The following is a 19605-nucleotide window of genomic DNA, read 5'->3' on the forward strand; positions in this document are numbered from 1 at the left end:
CGGTCCTGTATACCTGAAGGAGTGTCTCCACCCCCATCGCTCAGCCCGGACACTGAGATCCAGCGCCGAGGGCCTTCTGGCGGTTCCCTCATTGCGAGAAGTGAGGCTACAGGGAGCCAGGCAGAGGGCCATCTCGGTAGTGGCACCCATCCTGTGGAACACCCTCCCACCAGGTGTCAAAGTGATAAACAACTACCTGACATTCAGAAGACATCTGAAGGCAGCCCTGTTCAGGGAAGTTTTTAATATTTAACGCTGTACTGTTTTTAACACTTGATTGGGAACTGCCCAGAGTGGCTGGGGAAACTCAGCCAGATGGGCAGAGTATAAATAAATTATTATTATTATTATTATTATTTAGCCCAACCCCCTGCGATGCAGGACCCTCGAGCAGGGTGGTGGGGCAGGAACCTGGCCTGTTCCTCAGCTGCCCCCTCCACCCATACAGCGGTACCTTGGTTCTCAAACGCCTTGGTACTCAAACAACTTCGAACCCAAACACTGCAAACCTGGAAGTAAATGTTCTGGTTTGCAAACTTTTTTTGGAAGCCAAACATGCTCCGTTTTGAGTGCCACTCTTCCGCTTTGAGTGTTACGCTGAGGTCTGTCTGTTTTTGCTATTTATTTTGTGTTTCTGTTTTTGTGGCTCTTTTTGTTTTGTTTTTGTGACTATGTGGAACCCAGCTCAGCTACTGATTGATTTACTGCAGTACATTGTTTATTGCTTTCCTTTTATGGATCAATGGTCCCGTTAGATGGTAAAATTCATGTTAAATTGCTGTTTTGAGGGTTGTCTTTAAAAGTCTGGAACGGATTAATCCATTTTGCATTACTCTCTATGGGAAAGCATGCCTTGGGTTTTGGAACGGACTTCCGGAATGGATTAAGTTTGAGAACTAAGGTACCGCACGGCACGGGAAAAGAAACCCCACATGGAAAGATATGCTGGCTGAGTGACTGAGGGTACAATTTAATGGGTGACGGATCGTGTCGCTCTCATTACCGGGAGCATTTGAAACTTGATGCCACCCCAACTTGATGAAGTATTCATGATACCTTTGGGCTACAGCAGAGGAGAGCTGGAGCTGCCCAGTGGTTAAGACCAGCTGCGGAGGGTAACCAGCAGATCTCTTGCCAACTTACGAGGGACGTCTCCGTGTCGTCAGATTCCAAATGTACGGTAGGAGCCAAATCTGGTTGACTTCGTACCGCTTCTCTGTCTCCCCTGCATGGGCAGTGTCTTTTGTTTGTTAAACGAGCTTCCTTTCCTCTTCTTAGTGCCCTACCTCTACAAATTTCCTTCTTGCTTCCCTCTAATTTTCCTCCAGTCTGACCAGTTCATGTCTGCAGCCTGCAGGTAGCTCCACTGTTCGGTTCCATATGGCTTTGTTTCCTTTCAGTTCAGCGGCCAAGAACCTCAGGCCCATGCGGCCCCTGGCCCCTCAGTTTGGCCCCTGGGACTCTCCATAGGCCACACCCCTCTGCAAGCCACACCCCTTGACAGCCCAGCTCAGCAGAACCGCTGACCTTCCAACCGGCAAGCCCTAGGCCCTGTGGTTTAGACCACAGCGCCACCCGCGTCCCTAGCTTAGTGGGCAAAGGTAAAGGGACCCCGGACCATTAGGTCCAGTCATGGCCGACTCTGGAGTTGCGGCGCTCATCTCGCTTTACTGGCCGAGGAAGCCGGCGTACAGCTTCCGGGTCATGTGGCCAGCAGGACTAAGCCGCTTCTGGCGAACCAGAGCAGCGCATGAAAACACTGTTTACCTTCCCGCTGGAGCAGTACTTACCGTATTTTTCGCCCTATAGGACGCACCTTTCCCCCTCCAAAAATGAAGGGGAAATGTGTGTGCGTCCTATGGGGCGAATGCAGGCTTTCGCTGAAGCCTGGAGAGCAAGAGGGGTCGGTGCGCACCGACCCCTCTCGCTCTCCAGGCTTCAGGAGAGCCGCAGCGCCAGCCCCACAAACTCCGGGGACAGCTGGGAGGCGCAGCGCATCTTCCCGCTGTCCCCGGACCTGGTCTGCAGGCGGGCGGTGGGGAGAAGAGCGCTTCTCCCCACTGCCGGCCCCACAAGCGCCGGGGGGGGGGAATAAATTTTTTTTCTTTATTTCCCCCCAAAAAAACTTGGTGCGTCCTATGGGCCGGTGCGTCCTATGGGGCGAAAAATGCGGTATTTATCTACTTGCACTTTGACATGCTTTCAAACTGCTAGGTTGGCAGGAGCTGGGATCGAGCAATGGGAGCTCACCCCGTCACGGGGATTCGAACCACTGACCTTCTGATTGGCAAGTCCTAGGCTCTGTGGTTTAACCCACAGCGCCACCTGCGTCAGTGGGTAGAGACTCTTAATTTCAGGGTCATGGGTTTGAGCCCCACAGTTAGCAAAAGATTCCTGCATTGCAAGGGGATTGGAATTCTACAATTCTATTACTCCCCCCCCCAAATGTACGGCCGGGGGTCTGAACCCATATGGCCCCACGCCATCCTGCTTCTCTCTCCCCACAGGTGAGCAGACATGCTTTTGCCCGGCTGGTGAGAAGCAGGCTGCCACGCCGGCCCCATGGAGAATCCCACGCCGGAGACGTTCGTGGATGTGGACAAGGGGATCTGCATCGGCTTCCTCTCGCTCATGTGCTTCTTCCTGATGCTCATGATGGTGCGCTGCGCAAAGCTCATCGTGGACCCCTACACCGCCATCCCCACCTCGACTTGGGAGGAGGAGCAGCTTGACTGACAGCGTCCATCAGCACGCAGCAGCGCCCATGATGGGGAGAGACAAGGTGGAGGTGGAAAATGAGGGTGGAAGGAAAGCAAATGCTTAACAGTATTAATCCTTACTCTTTGTTCCTCCGCTGCTGGACTGGACCATCTGGATTCCTTCCAACTCTATGATCCTTTGATTCCATGATTCTCATAGTAGTTCTCCCGTTCCATGAAGCAGTGGAAAGCTCAGGACAAAATGCATTGTCTGATGTCAGATCCACGCCAGACATTGAAAGCGAAACTTTCCCAAAGAATTCTAGGAAACTGCCATCCTTCCTCCTCTCAGAGGTACAATTTCCAGCCCCCCGAACAAACTACAGTTCCCAGGATCCTTTGGAGGAATTCATGGTTTTTTAAAAAATGTGCGTTGAGTGTTCTTTAAATGTACAGTGTGGATCTGCCCTCTGGCTGATTTGTTTCCCGGACAGATTCCCAGCATGGGTTGCAATCAAATACAGTGGTACCTCAGGTTAAGAACTTAATTCGTTCCGGAGGTCCGTACTTAACATGAAACTGTTCTTAATCTGAAGCACCACTTTAGCTAATGGGGCCTCCTGCTGCCACTGCGCCGCCAGAGCCCGATTTCTGTTCTCATCCTGAAGCAAAGTTCTCAACCTGAAGCACTATTTCTGGGTTAGCAGAGTCTGTAACCTGAAGCGTCTGTAACCTGAAGCGTACGTAACCCAAGGTACCACTGTATACAATTGTAAAACAGTATACAGTGGTACTTCGGGTTACAAATACTTCGGGTTACAAACTCTGCTAACCTGGAAGTAGTACCTTGGGTTGAGAACAGAAATCGCGCGGCGGCAGCAGCAGCAGGAGGCCCCATTAGCTAAACTGGTATCTCAGGTTAAGAACGGTTTCGGGTCAAGAATGGACCTCCGGAATGAATTACGTTCGTAACCCGAGGTACCACTGTACAATCGTAAAACCTACTTGCAAGAGAGCAAGAGCCACTCCAGAACTGTCCTCCAGGAACCTGCAGGAAGTAAAACAGTTCCACTTTCCTGGCTTCATGGATATGAAAACAATTAAAAGCCGTTGTGTGTGTAAAAAAGGTAAAGGGACCCCTGACCATTAGGTCCAGTCGTGACCGACTCTGGGGTTGCGGCGCTCATCTCGCTTTACTGGCCGAGGGAAACTATTTAAAAAACTATTCTAAATGTATAAACAGTTGAAAAATAGTTCTGATACGCATGCGGCCTGGGAGAAAGATTTCCACTTTAAAGTTTTGTCGAAATGTTTGGAAACGGTTTCGGTCCTTTTGAGGATGGTGGTGAGAGCATATGGCAGCCTTTGCCAACCTGGTGTGACTGGGCAAATTCATGAATGGTAAGAGAACAAGATTCAGCTCTTCTTCTGTCCTTCGGGGGAACCTCCAGGTCCAGAGGCAGTCTATCTAGATTCCTAGATTCTTTGGGACCTTCTGCTTGCCAAGCAAGTCCTCTACCTGGAGCGATGCTTCCTGAAATATAAATGAAGATCCCAGTCCTCATGATTCTGAATAAAGGGCTGATTTAATGGCAACACAGAATGCTGCCTTATAGCAAGCCAGACACCCACCAGCACAGCCCTGTTTCCTGGGAGTTGTGGTTCAAAACAGCCATGCTATCTGGGGGGGCTGATGGGAGTTGAAGTACTGTTGTAAATAAAAAATTGCAAAACACCCCGAGGGCGCCAGGTTGAAGGCTGAGATACAAATCCATGCGGAGCGCAGAGTTCAAGGCCTCCGACGCTGTGCTGTAAAAGTGCCCTGATGTTATCCAAGGCAGCCCCTCATTGCAGTTCCCACAATCCTTGGAAAATGTTGTTTCCTTTGGAGTAAACTTGCGTCACAGTTACCCCATTCAGGACCAGGGAGCCCTCCACTCCCGCCCGCCTCCTGTCCCCCCAAAACAGTACTTCTGTCTTGTCAGGATTCAACCTCAATCTGTTAGCCGCCATCCATCCTCCGACCGCCACTTTTGTGCAAAATGTACTTGCATGCTGTGAAAAGTGTGGCAGAATGAATGGAGAGCTTCAGTGGACATTTATTGGTTCTCTTCAAAGAAAATTATTATTTTGGCTGCTGGTCATGAAGGGTTTTCATTCATTCAATTTGTATAACGCCCTTCATCCGCAGATTTACAGCTTCCCTCTTGGTGTGAAACTGCTCGCATGTATATTCATATCTACCTCACCCACCTACCGAAAACAAACCTGATTATGTTAATATAAAATTAAATTCCTATCTAAAAAGTCACACTTCTTGACTCTGGAGTGATTTATGTTCTCCTGTTCATTTTTTGCATCTTGAGATACCTGGAGAAAAGAAGGGTGGGGCCGCTTAAATCATCATCATCATAACGGGATTGGGTCGATGGATTTTATTTTTAAAATAAAAGTTGCAGAAATCCCAGTTAGGAGTTGAAGTGGGAAAAATAGGCCACTGGCCCTTTAAAAGAAAAAAGAAACGCAACCCCTATGGCGCATGCGCATTTCCGCCTCCTGCTTCCCAACTGAGCATCCGAAGCCGTCTTCCTCCCTATGCAAGTGCTATTGCTGCGCTACGCATGCGCGCTGAGCCCAAACCGCGGTGGGGACCTTTCTTGAGGCGCATGCGTAGTCGCGAGAAGCTTCCCTGCCGCTTCCTCGCGATCTCCTCCCCGCAACCGCCTTCCAGCGACGCATGCGCACAGCTGCTGGCCGGCCGCTCGGTGGGTGTGGCCTAAAAGAAACAGCCTGGGGCTGTGCGATGTGGCCCCGCCCCCGGAAGCACGTTGAGCGGGCTTCCGGTCCTTCCTAAAGTGCCCTCTCCTAGAGGCTGAGTTGGTTCCAAGGAAAATAATTCCCCCCTTTTCTTTGGCCCCTCGGGGGGGAAGGGGAGAGGTAGGTATGGGGGGGCTGGAGCTTTGGGAAGGGGGGGGGTAGAAAGGGGGGAGGGGTCTGTCTGTCTGTCAGGCAAGGGGAGGGACTTTATTATTGGGGGGGGTAAGTAGGAAGGGGATGAATTGGGGGGAGCAGAATTGGGGGGCCCTGAATGTGAAGACTGGTGCAAGCCTTAAAAGGTTGGTAGGGGGCAGGATTTGGGGTGGGGGCTGCAGATTGGGGGGTGAATTGTGGGGGTCTTGAATGGTGAGACTGGTGCAGGCCTTCAAAGGTGGGCAGGGGGCTGGATTTGGGGTGGGGGCTGCAGATTGGGGGGTGAATTTGGGGGTGGGGGTCTTGAATGGTGAGACTGGTGCAGGCCTTCAAAGGTGGGCAGGGGGCTGGATTTGGGGTGGGGGCTGCAGATTGGGGGGTGAATTTGGGGGTGGGGGTCTTGAATGGTGAGACTGGTGCAGGCCTTCAAAAGTGAGTGGGACAGACTAAACTTGGGGGTTTGGGGGGGCTACAAATTGTGGAGAGGGCTTGACTTGGGGGCCTTCTGTTAGAGGTGCAGGTTGTTGGGGAAAGATGTTGGCATGCTCACGAAAGCCAAAGGGGGTTAGGGAGAGGCCGGATTTGAGAAGGGATGGTCGACGTCTGGGTGGGAGTGGGTGTCTCTTTCGGAGGCATGGGTAGTGGGGTGTTTGTGTGCGAAAGAGGGCGGCTGAATGAGAGAGGGGTTGAATAGGGGTGCATCTGTCTTAGAGGTTGTATTGTTGGGGCAAGGCTGTTGCATCTGTTTAGGGCTAAATGGCATGGGGGGGGGGTAAGAGTAGGTGGAATTGGTGGTGAGGGAGGAAAGGGCCAGCCCAGGGGACCATTACTCTTGTTGTTGTTTAGTCGTTTAGTCGTGTCCGCCTCTTTGTGACCCCCTGGACCAGAGCACGCCAGGCCCTCCTGTCTTCCACTGCCTCCCGCAGTTTGGTCAAACTCATGCTGGTAGCTTCGAGAACACTGTCCCACCATCTCGTCCTCTGCCGTCCCCTTCTCCTTGTGCCATCCATCTTTCCCAGCATCAGGGTCTTTTCCGGGGAATCTTCTCTCCTCATAGGTGGCCAAAGTCTTGGAGCCTCAGCTTCAGGATCTGTCCTTCCAGTGAGCACTCAGGGCTGATTTCCTTCAGAATGGATAGATTTGATCTTCTTGCAGTCCATGGGACTCTCAAGAGTCTCCTCCAGCACCAGAATTCAAAAGCATCCATTCTTTGGCGATCAGCCTTCTTTATGGTCCAGCTCTCACTTCCATACATCACTACTGGGAAAACCATAGCTTTAACTATACAGGCCTTTGTCGGCAAGGTGATGTCTCTGCTTTTTAGGATGCTGTCTAGGTTTGTCATTGCTTTTCTCCCAAGAAGCAGGCGTCTTTTAATTTCGTGTCTTTTACTGTAATTTTGTTAGTCTTAGAGCAGAGGAACTTCCCAGGTAGGAAAGCTTCCTGCATCAGAATGTGAATAGCTGGAAGAGACATGGAGCTTGAATGTGGAGAATACTTGGATCCCTTAGTGGGGGGGGGGGAATCTGTGAGCTGTTCCAAAGGGATGTGATCCCCTAAAGAGAACAGGGGGCTGTGTTTGAGGGATAGGTAAAGGTAAAGGGACCCCTGACCATTAGGTCCAGTCGTGGCCGACTCTGGGGTTGCAGCGCTCATCTCGCTTTATTGGCCGAGGGAGCCGGTGTACAGCTTCCGGGTCATGTGGCCAGCAGGACTAAGCTGCTTCTGGCAAACCAGAGCAGTGCACGGAAATGCTGTTTACCTTCCCGCCGGAGCGGTACCTATTTATCTACTTGCACTTTGACGTGCTTTCGAGCTGCTAGGTTGGCAGGAGGAGGGACTGAGCAACAGGAGCTCACCCCATCGTGGGGATTAGAACTGCCGATCTTCTGATCAGCAAGTCCTAGGCTTTGTGGTTTAACCCACAGTGCCGCCTGCGTCCCTCTGTATTTGAGGGACACATGGGTCTATTAATGTCATTAATATTTTCCGGGATAAGCGTTTTATGTAGGTAATTGTTTTAAATATTTTCTGGTTTTAAACTTCAGTTCTTTAAGAACATAAGAAGGCCTTTGACCACCTAGTCCATCGTCCTGTTCTTACAGTGTCCAACCAGATCCCTGTGGGAAATCAGCAAGCCCGTTTCCTTTTCAGTGGTTTCCCGCAAATTGTATTCAGAACCATTGCTGCCTCTGACTGGTGGTAGAGCACAGCCGTCATGGCTAGTAGCCATCGATAGACCTCTCTTCCTCCACGAATTTGCCCAGTCCTCTTTTTTTAAATCCATCCAGGTTGGTGGGAATTATTATCTCCTTTGAAAAGAAAGGACTTTTTCACAAAGAGAGAAACTATGGAATTTGCTTCCACAAGAGATAATAATAATAATAATAATACTACAGTGGTACCTCAGGTTACAGACGCTTCAGGTTACAGACGCTTCAGGTTACGGACTCCACTAACCCAGAAATAGTACCTTGGGTTAAGAACTTTGCTTCAGGATGCGAACAGAAATCGTGCTCCAGCGGTGCGGTGGCAGCAGGAGGCCCCATTAGCTAAAGTGGTGCTTCAGGTTAAGAACTGTTTCAGGTTTAAGAACAGACCTCCAGAGCAAATTAAGTACTTAACCCGAGGTACCACTGTAATAATAATTCATTATTTATACCCTGCCCATCTGGCTGGGCTGCTTCCAACAAAATATTAAAATACAATGGTCTGTTAAACATGAAAAGCTTCCCTAAACAGGGCTGCCTTCAGATGTCTTCTAAAAGTCTGGTAGTTGTTGTTCTCTTTGCCATCTGGTGGGAGGGCGTTCCACAGGACAGGTGCCACCACCGAGAAGGCCCTCTGCCTGGTTCCCTGTAAGTTGGCTTCTCGCAGCGAGGGAACTGCCAAAAGGCCCTTGGAGCTGGACCTCAGTGTCAGGGCAGAACAATGGGGGTGGAGACGCTCCTTCAGGTATAAATAAATTCAAGCTATGTTGAACAGACAATGGAGAATGCTATGGAAAGCGATTTACTTTTTTTGTTCCCCAGCTGTGAAGAAGCACACAAGTAGTGATGACTGCCAGCTTGGATGGCTTGAAAAGTGAACGGGACAAATTCATGCTGAATAAGGTTATCCGTAGCTGCTAGCTACAGCGACTGCGCTCTCACTCCATTGTCGGAGGCAGTATGCGTCTGAATACCAGCGGCTGGGAATTGCAAATGGGGAGAGTGTTCTTGTCCTTGGGCTCTGCTTGCTGGGTTTCCAGAGGCATTAAGTTGGCCTCTGTGCGAATAGGATGCTGGACTTGATGGGGTTTTGTCCTGGTCCAGCAGCCTGGCTCTTCTGACATTCTCACTGCCTGATTGGTCAGGAGAGGAGATACAACATACACACACGGAAGCTGCACATAGCCTGATGCCAGCAGGTTGAATTATAGTTATTTGGTTTGTGATGGCTTTACATGCTGTTTGAAATAAGTCGATGGGATTCCATTTGGCTTGGTTTCATTGTGTATGGCTGGTTTATAGTTCATAAACGCCTTCAGGAGGCACCATTTGCCTGAGAAGCAACCTATATGAGTTTATTAAATATAAACATACGTGCTTTCCTCTTCAGATGGGTGGCAGTGTTTTAAACTGAATGCTTCTGGGAACAATGTAGGGAAGAGGCGGGGAAGGGCTGAACAGTGTTTTGGGTGCCCACGTCTGAACGCTTCCTTCTTTTGAACAACCTCAGTTTCTGCCATGATGGCAGAGTCCCCAGAGATGGAGCTGCAGCGAGAGGTGTTGGAGGAGCTTGGGATCTCCCTGGAGGATCTCAAGCAGCTGATCGACGAGGAGCTGGAGAAGTCGGAGCGCATCGCGCAGCGGAAGAAGCAGCTGGAGGGCGTGGCGGAGACTGTGAAGCAGAAGGAGGATGAAGTGGCCCGCGTGGACATTCTCCTGGACAACGCTGTGAAGTAAGTTGCAAGGTGGGGTGCGGAGGCATGAAAGCCTTTCCCCCATTTTAGGTTTGGTTCGATTGCTATAAAATGCTTGCATTTCCTGTGTAAAGCTTCTGCTGGTGAATACCTGACCCTCCTGTGCACGACAGTCTCTGAAGCAGGAGGGGCTAACCTCTGGCCCTCCAGATGTTGCTCAGTTGCAGCTCCCAGCATTCCTGACTTTTGGCCATGCTGAGGGGAGCTGGAGTCCCATTTTCTCCCCCCAATTTTATGCTCATCATTTCTTGAGTTTTTGTTTCCTATTGTATTTTGCTCTGTTGCCAATGTTTTCTTAACTTACCGTATTTTTCGCCCCATAGGGCGCACCGGCCCATAGGGCGCACCTAGTTTTTGTTGGGATACTGCCAGGGAGATAAAGTCCATCATGGCCCCAAGCCGTCTGCCGGACGATCCATCGATCTCCCGTAGGCACGCAGTATCAGCAATTAGCGACATGAGTTTCTAGAAAATAGCTTGCCACATTCTAGAGCTCATGCACACTCTATCAGCAGATAATTCACAGCAGAAGTCGCACGCAGGAGAGCATTATTTACAAGATTTATTCAGCGTTGATCAGAACAAAGAAAGACATGACTGCCTGCGTCAGTGTCTCCGACATAGAGAGAGAAAACGAAAGCAATAGGAAACATAAACATCCTGTGAACAGAAAATGCGCAGATTCTGTGACTCACACAGCCTGCTCCCTTTTAAGGTGGAACAGAAATATCCTAACAGTTTTTTGGGGGGAAATAAAGGGGGGGAAATTATTTTTCCCCCCCAGGCACAAGGCTGGGGCGGGGGAAGCCCGAGCTTCCCCTGACCCCAGCCCACAGAACAGGCTGCTATCTGCAAGCCTAGGGAGCCCGGTGCGAAGTCTCCCCAGGCTTGCGGATATCTCCCCAGGCTTGCGGATATCTGCCTGAAGCCCGGGGCGCGCTGAGCTCAGCGCACCCCAGGCTTTGGGATGCAGGCAGCTCTCCGCACGCCGTGGGAGGGCTCAGCTGCGCGCCCCGGGTTTTGGGATGCAGGCTGCTATCCGCAAGCCTAGGGAGCCTGGTGGGAACTCCCGCGGGCTCCCAAGGCTTGCGGATAGCTTCCTGAAGCCTGGAGAGCGAGAGGAGTCGGTGCGCACCGACCCCTCTTGCTCTCCAGGCTTCAGCGAAAGCCTGCATTCGCCCCATAGGACGCACACACATTTCCCCTTCATTTTTGGAGGGGGAAAAGTGCGTCCTATAGGGCGAAAAATACGGTAGTTTTCAGGCAAGGGTGTTGTTTTGTTGGAGGAGGAGTTTGGATTTGATATCCCACTTTATCACCACCCGAAGGAGTCTCAAAGCAGCTAACATTCTCCTTTCCCTTCCTCCCCCACAACAAACACTCTGTGAGGTGAGTGGGGCTGAGAGACTTCAGAGAAGTGTGACTGGCCCAAGGTCACCCAGCAGCTGCAGGTGGAGGAGCGGAGACGCGAACCCGGTTCCCCACATTACGAGACTACCGCTCTTAACCACTACACCACACTGGCTCTCAGGTTGGAGCTCAGTTGGCTGGAGCACGGGGCTGATAACGCCAAGATTGCAGGCCTGATCTCCGTAACGGACAGCAGCATATTCCTGTATTGCAGGGTTTTGGATCAGACGATCCCCAGGTCCCTTCCGCTGCTATGATTCTGTGGTGCCTTTTTGATCATAGTTGGAATATTAGTTTTAAGTGTGTGGTGGGCTGCCTTGCGGGCATCTTGGTTTGGAGTAAAGGGGGGTGTCAGAAAACCTCTGCAAACCTAAAACATTTGTGAGAGAAGGTTCTGTGTTTCCTTGAAAAGCTGGTTCTCCCGTAATAGCTTGTTTGTTTGTTTGTTTATTGAATTTCTATCTCACCTTGAGGTGGTGTGCATAGTTTTCCCCCATCTCACTGAATCCCCTCAACAACCCTGTGAGGTAGTTCCAGGTAGGTAGCCGTCTTGGTCTGCCGTAGTCGAAACAAAATAAAAAAATTCCTTCCCGTAGCACCTTTGAGGCAACTAAGTTTGTTATTGGTATGAGATTTTGTGTGCGTGCACGCTTCTTCGGATGCACTGAAAAAGAAGTCCCTTATATATAGGGAGAGGGTGGGGAGGGGTATTACTCAGAAGTGTGGTGGGAATGGGGATTGGCTGATAGGTGTGGTATACCTGTTGACGACTGTTAACGACTGCAATTGGTTGTCGTCTTCTTTGGCGATCACTCGTAGCCGAGTAAGATTGTCTTCCATAAACATGGTTTTTACCATGAGTCCGTAAGTGACTGTGGAGGCCAATTCTTGGATCCACACATCCTTCCACAGTGGGGACATTGGTTTCCGGGCAGGAGCTGATCACGGTGTGGATTTGCCAAGCGTGCCTTCCTCCTAGCACATTTCTACCACGTGCTACAGGAAAAAGCAAGGGGGGAGATGGCTAAAAATAGCTTTATCATGTATTCTGTAAGGTAGGTTGGGCTGAGAGGCAGTGACCCCCCCCAGATCACACCCAGTGAGCTTCATGGCTGAGTGAGGATTCGAACCCTCGTCTTCCAGACTATAGTCTGACACTCCAACACACTGATTTCTCCAGTGTGGTGTAGTGGTTAAGAGTGGTAGTCTTGTAATCTGGGGAACCGGGTTCGCGTCTCCGCTCCTCCACCTGCAGCTGCTGGGTGACCTTGGGCCAGTCACACTTCTGTGAAGTCTCTCAGCCCCACTCACCTCACAGAGTGATTGTTGTGGGGGAGGAAGGGAAAGGAGATTGTTAGCCGCTTTGAGACTCCTTTGGGTAGTGATAAAGCGGGACATCAAATCCAAACTCTTCTTCTTCCTCTCTCTCTGCTTGCTCCCCCAACAGGGCTGTGGGTGAATGTGAAGTTCTAGTCAAGGACATATATGCCAACCTGGGCCTGGAGTACCTGGAGACTGACTCGGAGGAAGAGGATGCTGCTTCCAAGCCCATGGAAGTGATCGAGATCCCTGATGAGGACGACGACGACGACGTCATGAGCGTCGATTCAGGTTAGGCGCCCGGTGGAGTCAAGCAAGAAAGACCAGGTGTGGAGGATCTTTGGTCCTCCAGCTGTTGCTTAACTACTGACTCTCATTAGCCCTAGCTATGCTTGGAAAGCTAAGGATGATGGGAGTTGTAGTTTGGCAGCATCTGGAGGACCCAAGGTTCATGAGGCTCTGAGATGTCCTCTGAAGCCTTATATGCATATAGGGAAGTGAGGGGCAGGTGGGGCCAGTGGCATAGCGTGGGTTGTCAGCACCCGGGGCAAGGCAAGTAATTTGCGCCCCCTAACCCGTAGATTTGCGCCCCCTAACCCTAACCCCCAGATGTTGCGCCCGGTGCGGCCGGCCCCCCCTGCACCCCCCACACTACGCCACTGGGTGGGGCTCGCCGACCTGGGAAGGGAGCCCATCTAGGAGATGGAAAACTCTGATCCTAAACCTCCGCTGTCTTGCGGGATATCTTTGGGAGAAGAAAAGACTAAGGTGTAAGCCCTACACAAGTCCAGAGACAGTAGGATGGTGCTTTGTGCACCTCCTCCTGGCAACTCCTGCAGCCAGGCTGGTGCCAAACGTATTGCTTTCCTTTCCTTTGGACCACATCAGTGAGGCTGAGGAGTGGGGGGCTTGTCGTCTGAGCAGCCCAGGACCTCCAGAGACATTGCCCAGGCTTGCGCCCCAGGGCTTAGTTGCTGCTAATGCAGTGGTTTGACTTCACCCGCAGAGGTACACGCCACTGTCTCTTGAGACTGATGGAAGCCAACACTATATGCATGATAAACAAAGCATTTTTAGTGCACTATTCAGCTGGAAAAGGCTCCCAGAGCAGCTTGCAGCAATTGGTAAAAAGACATCCTCTGCCCCAAGGCTTACAGTGTACATAACACAGCACTAAAGGAAAATGGAATGCGGAGGGTAGAGGATGTATACAGAAAAATCGGGTGCGTATTCCCCCTCACACACAATACAGTGGTATCTCGGGTTACAGACACTTCAGGTTACAAACTCCGCTAACCCATAAATAGTACCTCGGGTTAAGAACTTTGCTTCAGGATGAGAACAGAAACCGAGCGGTGGCAGTGGGAGGCCCCATTAGCTAAAGTGGTACCTCGGGTTAAGAACAGTTTCAGGTTAAGAACGGACCTCCGGAACGAATTAAGTTCTTAACCCTGTAATTAATTATAACTCATCTGAAACGGGTGGCAGGCTTATAGATACTTCCTAGAAGTAAGGGGTTTTTTTACATCTAAACTTTTTTTTAATTACAGCAGATGGAAGTAACAAAATGGCGAAGGATCAGAAGTTGGTGAGTTTTTTGGGTGGTGGGAAATCACTTGAGCGTCAAGATCTTATAGATAAATGTTTTCCTGCACCCTGCGCAGCTTCAGCAGGTGCCCTCAGGGCCTGGGGCCCCAATCCTGGGAACTGAAGGTTTCAGCCCCCCTTTCTTCAAGGGGGAGGTGTCTGGGTCTGATGACTGGTTGAACCTTACTGTGCTGACTTCCACCAGCTTCCACTCCTTGCCACTGGGTGCTTTTCCATTGGCTGCCTGGGAGCAGGGGAAATTAGCTGGGTGGGTAGGGAAATTGCCAGGGGAAGGGGGTCACCTTGAACATGAGCAGCAAGCTATGTCTGTAACTATGCCACATTTCAAGGGCATTGCTGGCTCAGTTGATTAGAGCAGGATGCTGATAATGCCAAGGTTGCAAAGTTTGGTCCGTGTAGGAGACAGCTGTGTATTGCAAGGGGTTGAACTAGATCAGAGCTTTCCAGACTTTTCAAGTTGGTGGCACACTTTTTGGACATGCGTCATTCTGTGACACAGTAATTCAGGTTTGCACCCTTTTGAGACACGGCACCGTATTTTTCGTTCTATAAGACGCACCAGACCACAAGACACACCTAGTTTTTGGAGGAGCAAAGCAAGAAAAAAAATATTCTGAAACTCAGAAGCCAGAACAGCAAGAGGGACCTCTGCGCAGTGAAAGCAGCAATCCCTCTTGCCGTTCTGGCTTCTGGGATAGCTGCGCAGCCTGCATTCGCTCCATAAGACACACACACATTACCCTTACTTTTTAGGAGGGGAAAAGTGAGTTTTATAGAGCGAAAAATATGGTAATTCAGTTTTGCATTTTCGTGACACAGTGATTCAGTTTTACTAGCAAACTGGAGGTTAAACCAAGCCTTTCCAGCCCCCGGAGAAGTGCAGGGAGCGTTCATGCGACACGCATACACACTGCAGCCGACACACTTAACGTGTCGCGACACACAGTTTGGAAAGCTCTGGACTAGATGAATCTCAGGCTCCCCTTCAAGCTCCACAATTCCATGTTTCTATGACTCGCAAGAGCACCACCCGCCTCAGCTCTGCTAGTCCAAGAAGGGCCCTCCTGTTCTCCCTCTATGGCCAACCATCCAGATGGCATGGCGGGCCGAGAGAAGCTCACCTCTTGGTGTTCTGGGTTCGAGTCCTGTGCTTGTTTTGTTCTCCCGGGAAAAATTTAAAAAGGAGGTACTTAAGAGATGCCTGTCCCTTCTGTTTGCAGCTTCGGGAAGCCATGGCTGCCATGAGGAAGTCTGCGCAGGATGTTCAGAAATTCATGGACGCCGTGAACAAAAAGGACGGTCTGGACTCCTACAGGGGTAGTTGTGCGCGAAAAAATATCAGTGGTCCAATATGTGAGCTGGCTTCAGCCTTGCAGCCTTCCTGCTAACATTTTTCAGGGCTACATTTTTATCTGTGTACACTGGGGTGGTCAGTCCTCTGGAGTCCACTTGCCAGTGTGTGTGTGTGGCTAAAGGGAACCTTGCGATTGGTTTGCATCCATGGCATATACCGTATTTTTCACCCTATAGGACGCACTTTTCCCCCTCCAAAAATGAAGGGGAAATGTGTGTGCGTCCTATGGGGCGAATGCAGGCTTTCGCTGAAGCCTGGAGAGCGAGAGGGGTCGGTGCGCACCGACCCCTCTCGCTCTCCAGGCTTCGGGCAGATATCCGCAAGCCTGGGGAGACCGGCTGGACTTCCCGCCAGGCTCCCAAGGCTTGAGGATAGCAGCCTCTTCTGGGGGCTGGGGTCGGGGGAAGCTCGTGCTCCCCCGCCCCAGCCCTGCACCGGGGGGGGGGGATAATTTTTCTTTATTCCCCCCCCCAAAAAAAACTAGGTGCACCCTATGGGCCGATGCGCCCTATAGGGCAAAAAATACGGTACTGGCCAGAAGATTTGATTCAGATCCTGATTTGGCTTTTGGGGGGCGGGGAGGCACCCTCAGTCTGGGGCACTTCGTAGGCTGCAGGGTTATTGTTATTAATATTTATTGAATTTATATACCGCCCTATACCCAGGGGTCTCAGGGCGGTTCACAGAATAAAATCAAGATACAAAACCACATAATATAATACAGCTCTGCTTACGATTGGTGACATGAATCCAAATTCATGAGGAATGTTGCATAGAAGAACTGCCAATCTGGGTATAAAACAGCAGCATTTTTTTAGTAAACAATAATGGGGTACAACCAGAAACGCTCAAGCAGTTTATTCTCAAGTTCCTGGCAGTAACCTCTCTCTCTCTCTCTCTCGCAATCTGTCTTATACTTTCTTATCTTTGGCCAGAACTGGAGCAAGGTCATCCCTCCAGAGAGCACTGAAGCCTGAGAAATTTCAGAGGGATAGCTGCAGAGACAAGGGTAGACATAATAATTTTGGGGTGAATGAAGAAGCAATCACTTAAACTTCCCTAGTCTTCTGTCGGCAGTTCTGTGAGCGTGAGCCAGATGCTTCTGGGTGAGGACCTGCAAAATTGCAAATACAGTCGTACCTTGGTTTTCGAACGCCTTGCGAGTCGAACGTTTTGGCTCCCGAACACTGCAAACCCAGAAGTGAGTGTTCCGGTTTGCGAATGTTCTTTGGAACCCGAATGTCCGACACAGCTTCCGATTGGCTGCAGGAAGTCGAAGCGACTTCCAGAACGGATTCCGCTCGACTTCCAAGGTACCACTGTAGATCCTGTAGAGGCTTTTTGACCCTGATCCACACCGTCGCAGAGCAGACCTCCAGGTCGCGTGGCAGAGCATCCCATAATGACAGCAGTGACGGATCTGGAGCACGAGGGTCTAAAGGAAACGGTTCTCAAGTATCCTTCCCCCTCCGCCTGTTTGCAGGATCCCAGCAGGTGAGTCCTGGCTGCGAGCTCACCCACGATGGAGACCTGTCCGTCGGAGACCGCGTCCTGGGGAAGAAGAGGACAAAGACCTGGCACAAGGGGACCCTGATCGCCATCCAGACTGTGGGTGAGTGTGGCAGCCTGCTGCCCAAAGGATCGCACTGTTTTATTTACTTAGAGCTTGCCTCTCGTGTGCACTCGCCACTAAGTGATGTGTGAGGATGCGCTGCAGAAACAGAAATTGGTAACACCAGAATTCAGTTAAAATGTTTCCTGGGATATATTAGGAAGGTCTTCAGCAGGCACCGAAAGTTCAACAGGGAGAGTGGGCCTGCCTGATCTCAGCTGGAATATATACCGTGTTTTTCGCTCTATAGGATGCACTTTTCCCCCTCCAAAAATTAAGGGGAAATGTTTGTGCGTCCTATGGAGCGAATGCAGGCTCCTTGGCTTCAGCAATAGCCACCTGGAGTGCTCGGGTTCCTTTGGCTGAAGCCGGGAGAGCAAGACTCTCCTAGCTTCAGCAGAGAGGGAGAGCTGCGCAGCACCCCTTCAGCGAAGCAGGAGGAGAAATTGAAGGGGCTCCGTTTCTCCTGCCGCTTCGCTGAAGGGGCGCTGGGCAGAGAGGGGGGGGGTTCTTGTTCTTCCCCTCTAAAACAAGATGCGTCCTATGGTCGGGTGCGTCCTACAGAGCGAAGAATACGGTAACCACAGGTGAGGCGGGCAGGTGTTGGTGAGGCTTGCCTGAGACGGTGTTTGGGGGCACTGCTGATCAGCTGACTCTTGGATCTGCAGAAGTTCCTCTCTCTTCAAAACGCAGGGCAAAACAGCCTTTGGAGAGGGTGTTCTGAAAACCATTGAGGTGGCAAAAAAAAAAAAAAGCCAGATGATTGACAGGTGGGTGGCTCTGCCCACCTGCCAGGATTGGCTGTCAGGATTGGCAGAACAGGCGCTGCTACGGATACCACATAATGCCCATTCTGCAATTGTAACATCTCGATCTTTTTAGGGCGGCAGCAACTATGCTTCGGAACTCCCAGCCTTTTGATCCTTTCTATCTACTCTCTTAAGGGACGCAGGTGGCGCTGTGGGTTAAACCACAGAGCCTAGGACTTGCCGATCAGAAGGTCAGCGGTTCGAATCCCCGCCACGGGGTGAGCTCCCGTTGCTTGGTCCCTGCTCCTGCCAACCTAGCAGTTTGAAAGCATGTCAAAGTGCAAGTAGATAAATAGGTACCACTCCAGCGGGAAGGTAAACTGCGTTTCCGTGCACTGCTCTGGTTCGCCAGAAGTGGCTTAGTCATGCTGGCCACATGACTTGGAAGCTGTACACTGGCTCCCTCAGCCAATAAAGCGAGATGAGTGCCGCAACCCCAGAGTCGGCCACGACTGGACCTAATGGTCAGGGGTCCCTTTACCTTTACCTTTTTATCTACTCTCTTCAACAAGCATCCTTGCTTAGACAAGCCTACCCAGAAGTTTAGAAATCTGATGTGCACGTTTTAATCTGTTTTTAGTCTTTTTGGAAGTCTTAAATTATCGCTGTTAACTTTTCTTACTGCTAATCCCATACCATCTGTTTTTGTAAACGGCTTTGACGTTGCATTTTTAAACAACCGAGCGCTGTGTGTATTTTTTTTTTAAATAAGGAAAGAAGCGAGGGGTTTGGGGGGGAAGAGAGCCATCTGGGGGTCTACCTACTTGAATAGCAAAGGATCCTGTGCCCCCTGATAACTGCCACATCACCTCTAATACTCTTCCCCCCCCCCAAAAAAAAGCCTAGGTTAAAGGTTGACCCCTATTTGTAATGACCGGCTGGAATGGAAAAAAGTTGGGAGCTGCACGGCCAGGGAAAAAACAATGCTGTCCAGGGTTGTAAAGACTGCAGAGAGAATAATTGGGTGCACTCTTCCCACCTTGGATCAAATCTACTCTTCCAGGTGCCATAAGAAAGCTGCAGAGATAGCGCAGGATAGTGCGCACCCCAGAAATGATCTCTTTCAGCTTCTGCCTTCTGGAAGAAGGTACAGGGTTATAAAGACTAGGACTAGCCACCTGAGAAACAGTTTCTATTCAAATGCGATTTTGGTTTTAAATGCAGTATAAGGAGTCTCTATCGGAGTATATTGTATTTTAAAATGGGGTTTCAGAGTTTTTAGGGGGTTTTGGATGTCTTATGTTGTTTTTTCAATTTCATTGTTCTGTATGGGACAATGACAATAAAGATATTGTATGGTAAAGTTGTGAGCCAGGGTTGCCCCATTTTTCAGCCACCGCCCCTCCCCTTTCGCCCTCTCCCAGGCCCTGGGAAGAAATACAAGGTGAAGTTCGACAACAAAGGGAAGAGCCTTCTCTCGGGGAACCACATCGCCTACGACTACCATCCTTCTGCCGACAAGCTCCATGTCGGGAGCCGGGTGGTGGCTAAGTACAAGGACGGCAACCAGATGTGGCTCTACGCCGGGATCGTGGCCGAGACGCCCAACGTCAAGAACAAGATGAGGTCTGGGCGGGTCAGAGAGGGTTACCTTTTCCTTTTTCTTGTCAAGAAACCATTGCAGTTCTTTCCCGGCCAGTTAACACATGAATGCGCACCGTTGCCTCCGATATATTCATTTAGAGAAGCAGGACCAAAGCGGGAGGCAGGCTAGCAACAGCGGAGAACTTTTTCCTTGAAGCCCAAGGGCCACATTCCTTTCTGGGCAGTTTTGTGGGGGGCAGAGGCAACTACAGAAAACATCTTCGTTCAGACCAGACACGTAAAAGTTCTGGGTTATGTTTTTTTTTAAAAAAGTT

General features: G+C 50.5%; 2 protein-coding genes across 7 annotated transcripts in view; one reads left to right on the forward strand and one right to left on the reverse strand.

Annotated features, from left to right (window-relative positions):
• HORMAD1 (HORMA domain containing 1) overlaps positions 1-19605 on the reverse strand; it is a 578262-nt gene that overhangs the window by 86682 nt on the left and 471975 nt on the right. The window lies entirely within an intron of this gene.
• SETDB1 (SET domain bifurcated histone lysine methyltransferase 1) overlaps positions 5359-19605 on the forward strand; it is a 35769-nt gene continuing 21522 nt past the window's right edge. For 2 of the 6 annotated variants that reach the window (XM_083476953.1, XM_083476955.1), the window contains exons 1-7: positions 5492-5636; positions 9390-9612; positions 12491-12654; positions 13917-13951; positions 15192-15288; positions 16809-16937; positions 19111-19312. In XM_083476953.1, coding sequence (XP_083333079.1) covers positions 9398-9612; positions 12491-12654; positions 13917-13951; positions 15192-15288; positions 16809-16937; positions 19111-19312 — 842 coding nt within the window. In that variant the 5' untranslated portion in view covers positions 5492-5636; positions 9390-9397. Of the gene's footprint in view, positions 5641-9389; positions 9613-12490; positions 12655-13913; positions 13952-15191; positions 15289-16808; positions 16938-19110; positions 19313-19605 lie in introns of all 6 variants that reach the window. The other 4 variants (XM_083476954.1, XM_083476951.1, XM_083476952.1 and 1 more) reach the window with 4 other exon arrangements.

This window comes from Podarcis liolepis, assembly GCF_965112155.1.
Source record: "Podarcis liolepis genome assembly, chromosome: 15".
Lineage (NCBI taxonomy): Eukaryota > Metazoa > Chordata > Lepidosauria > Squamata > Lacertidae > Podarcis > Podarcis liolepis.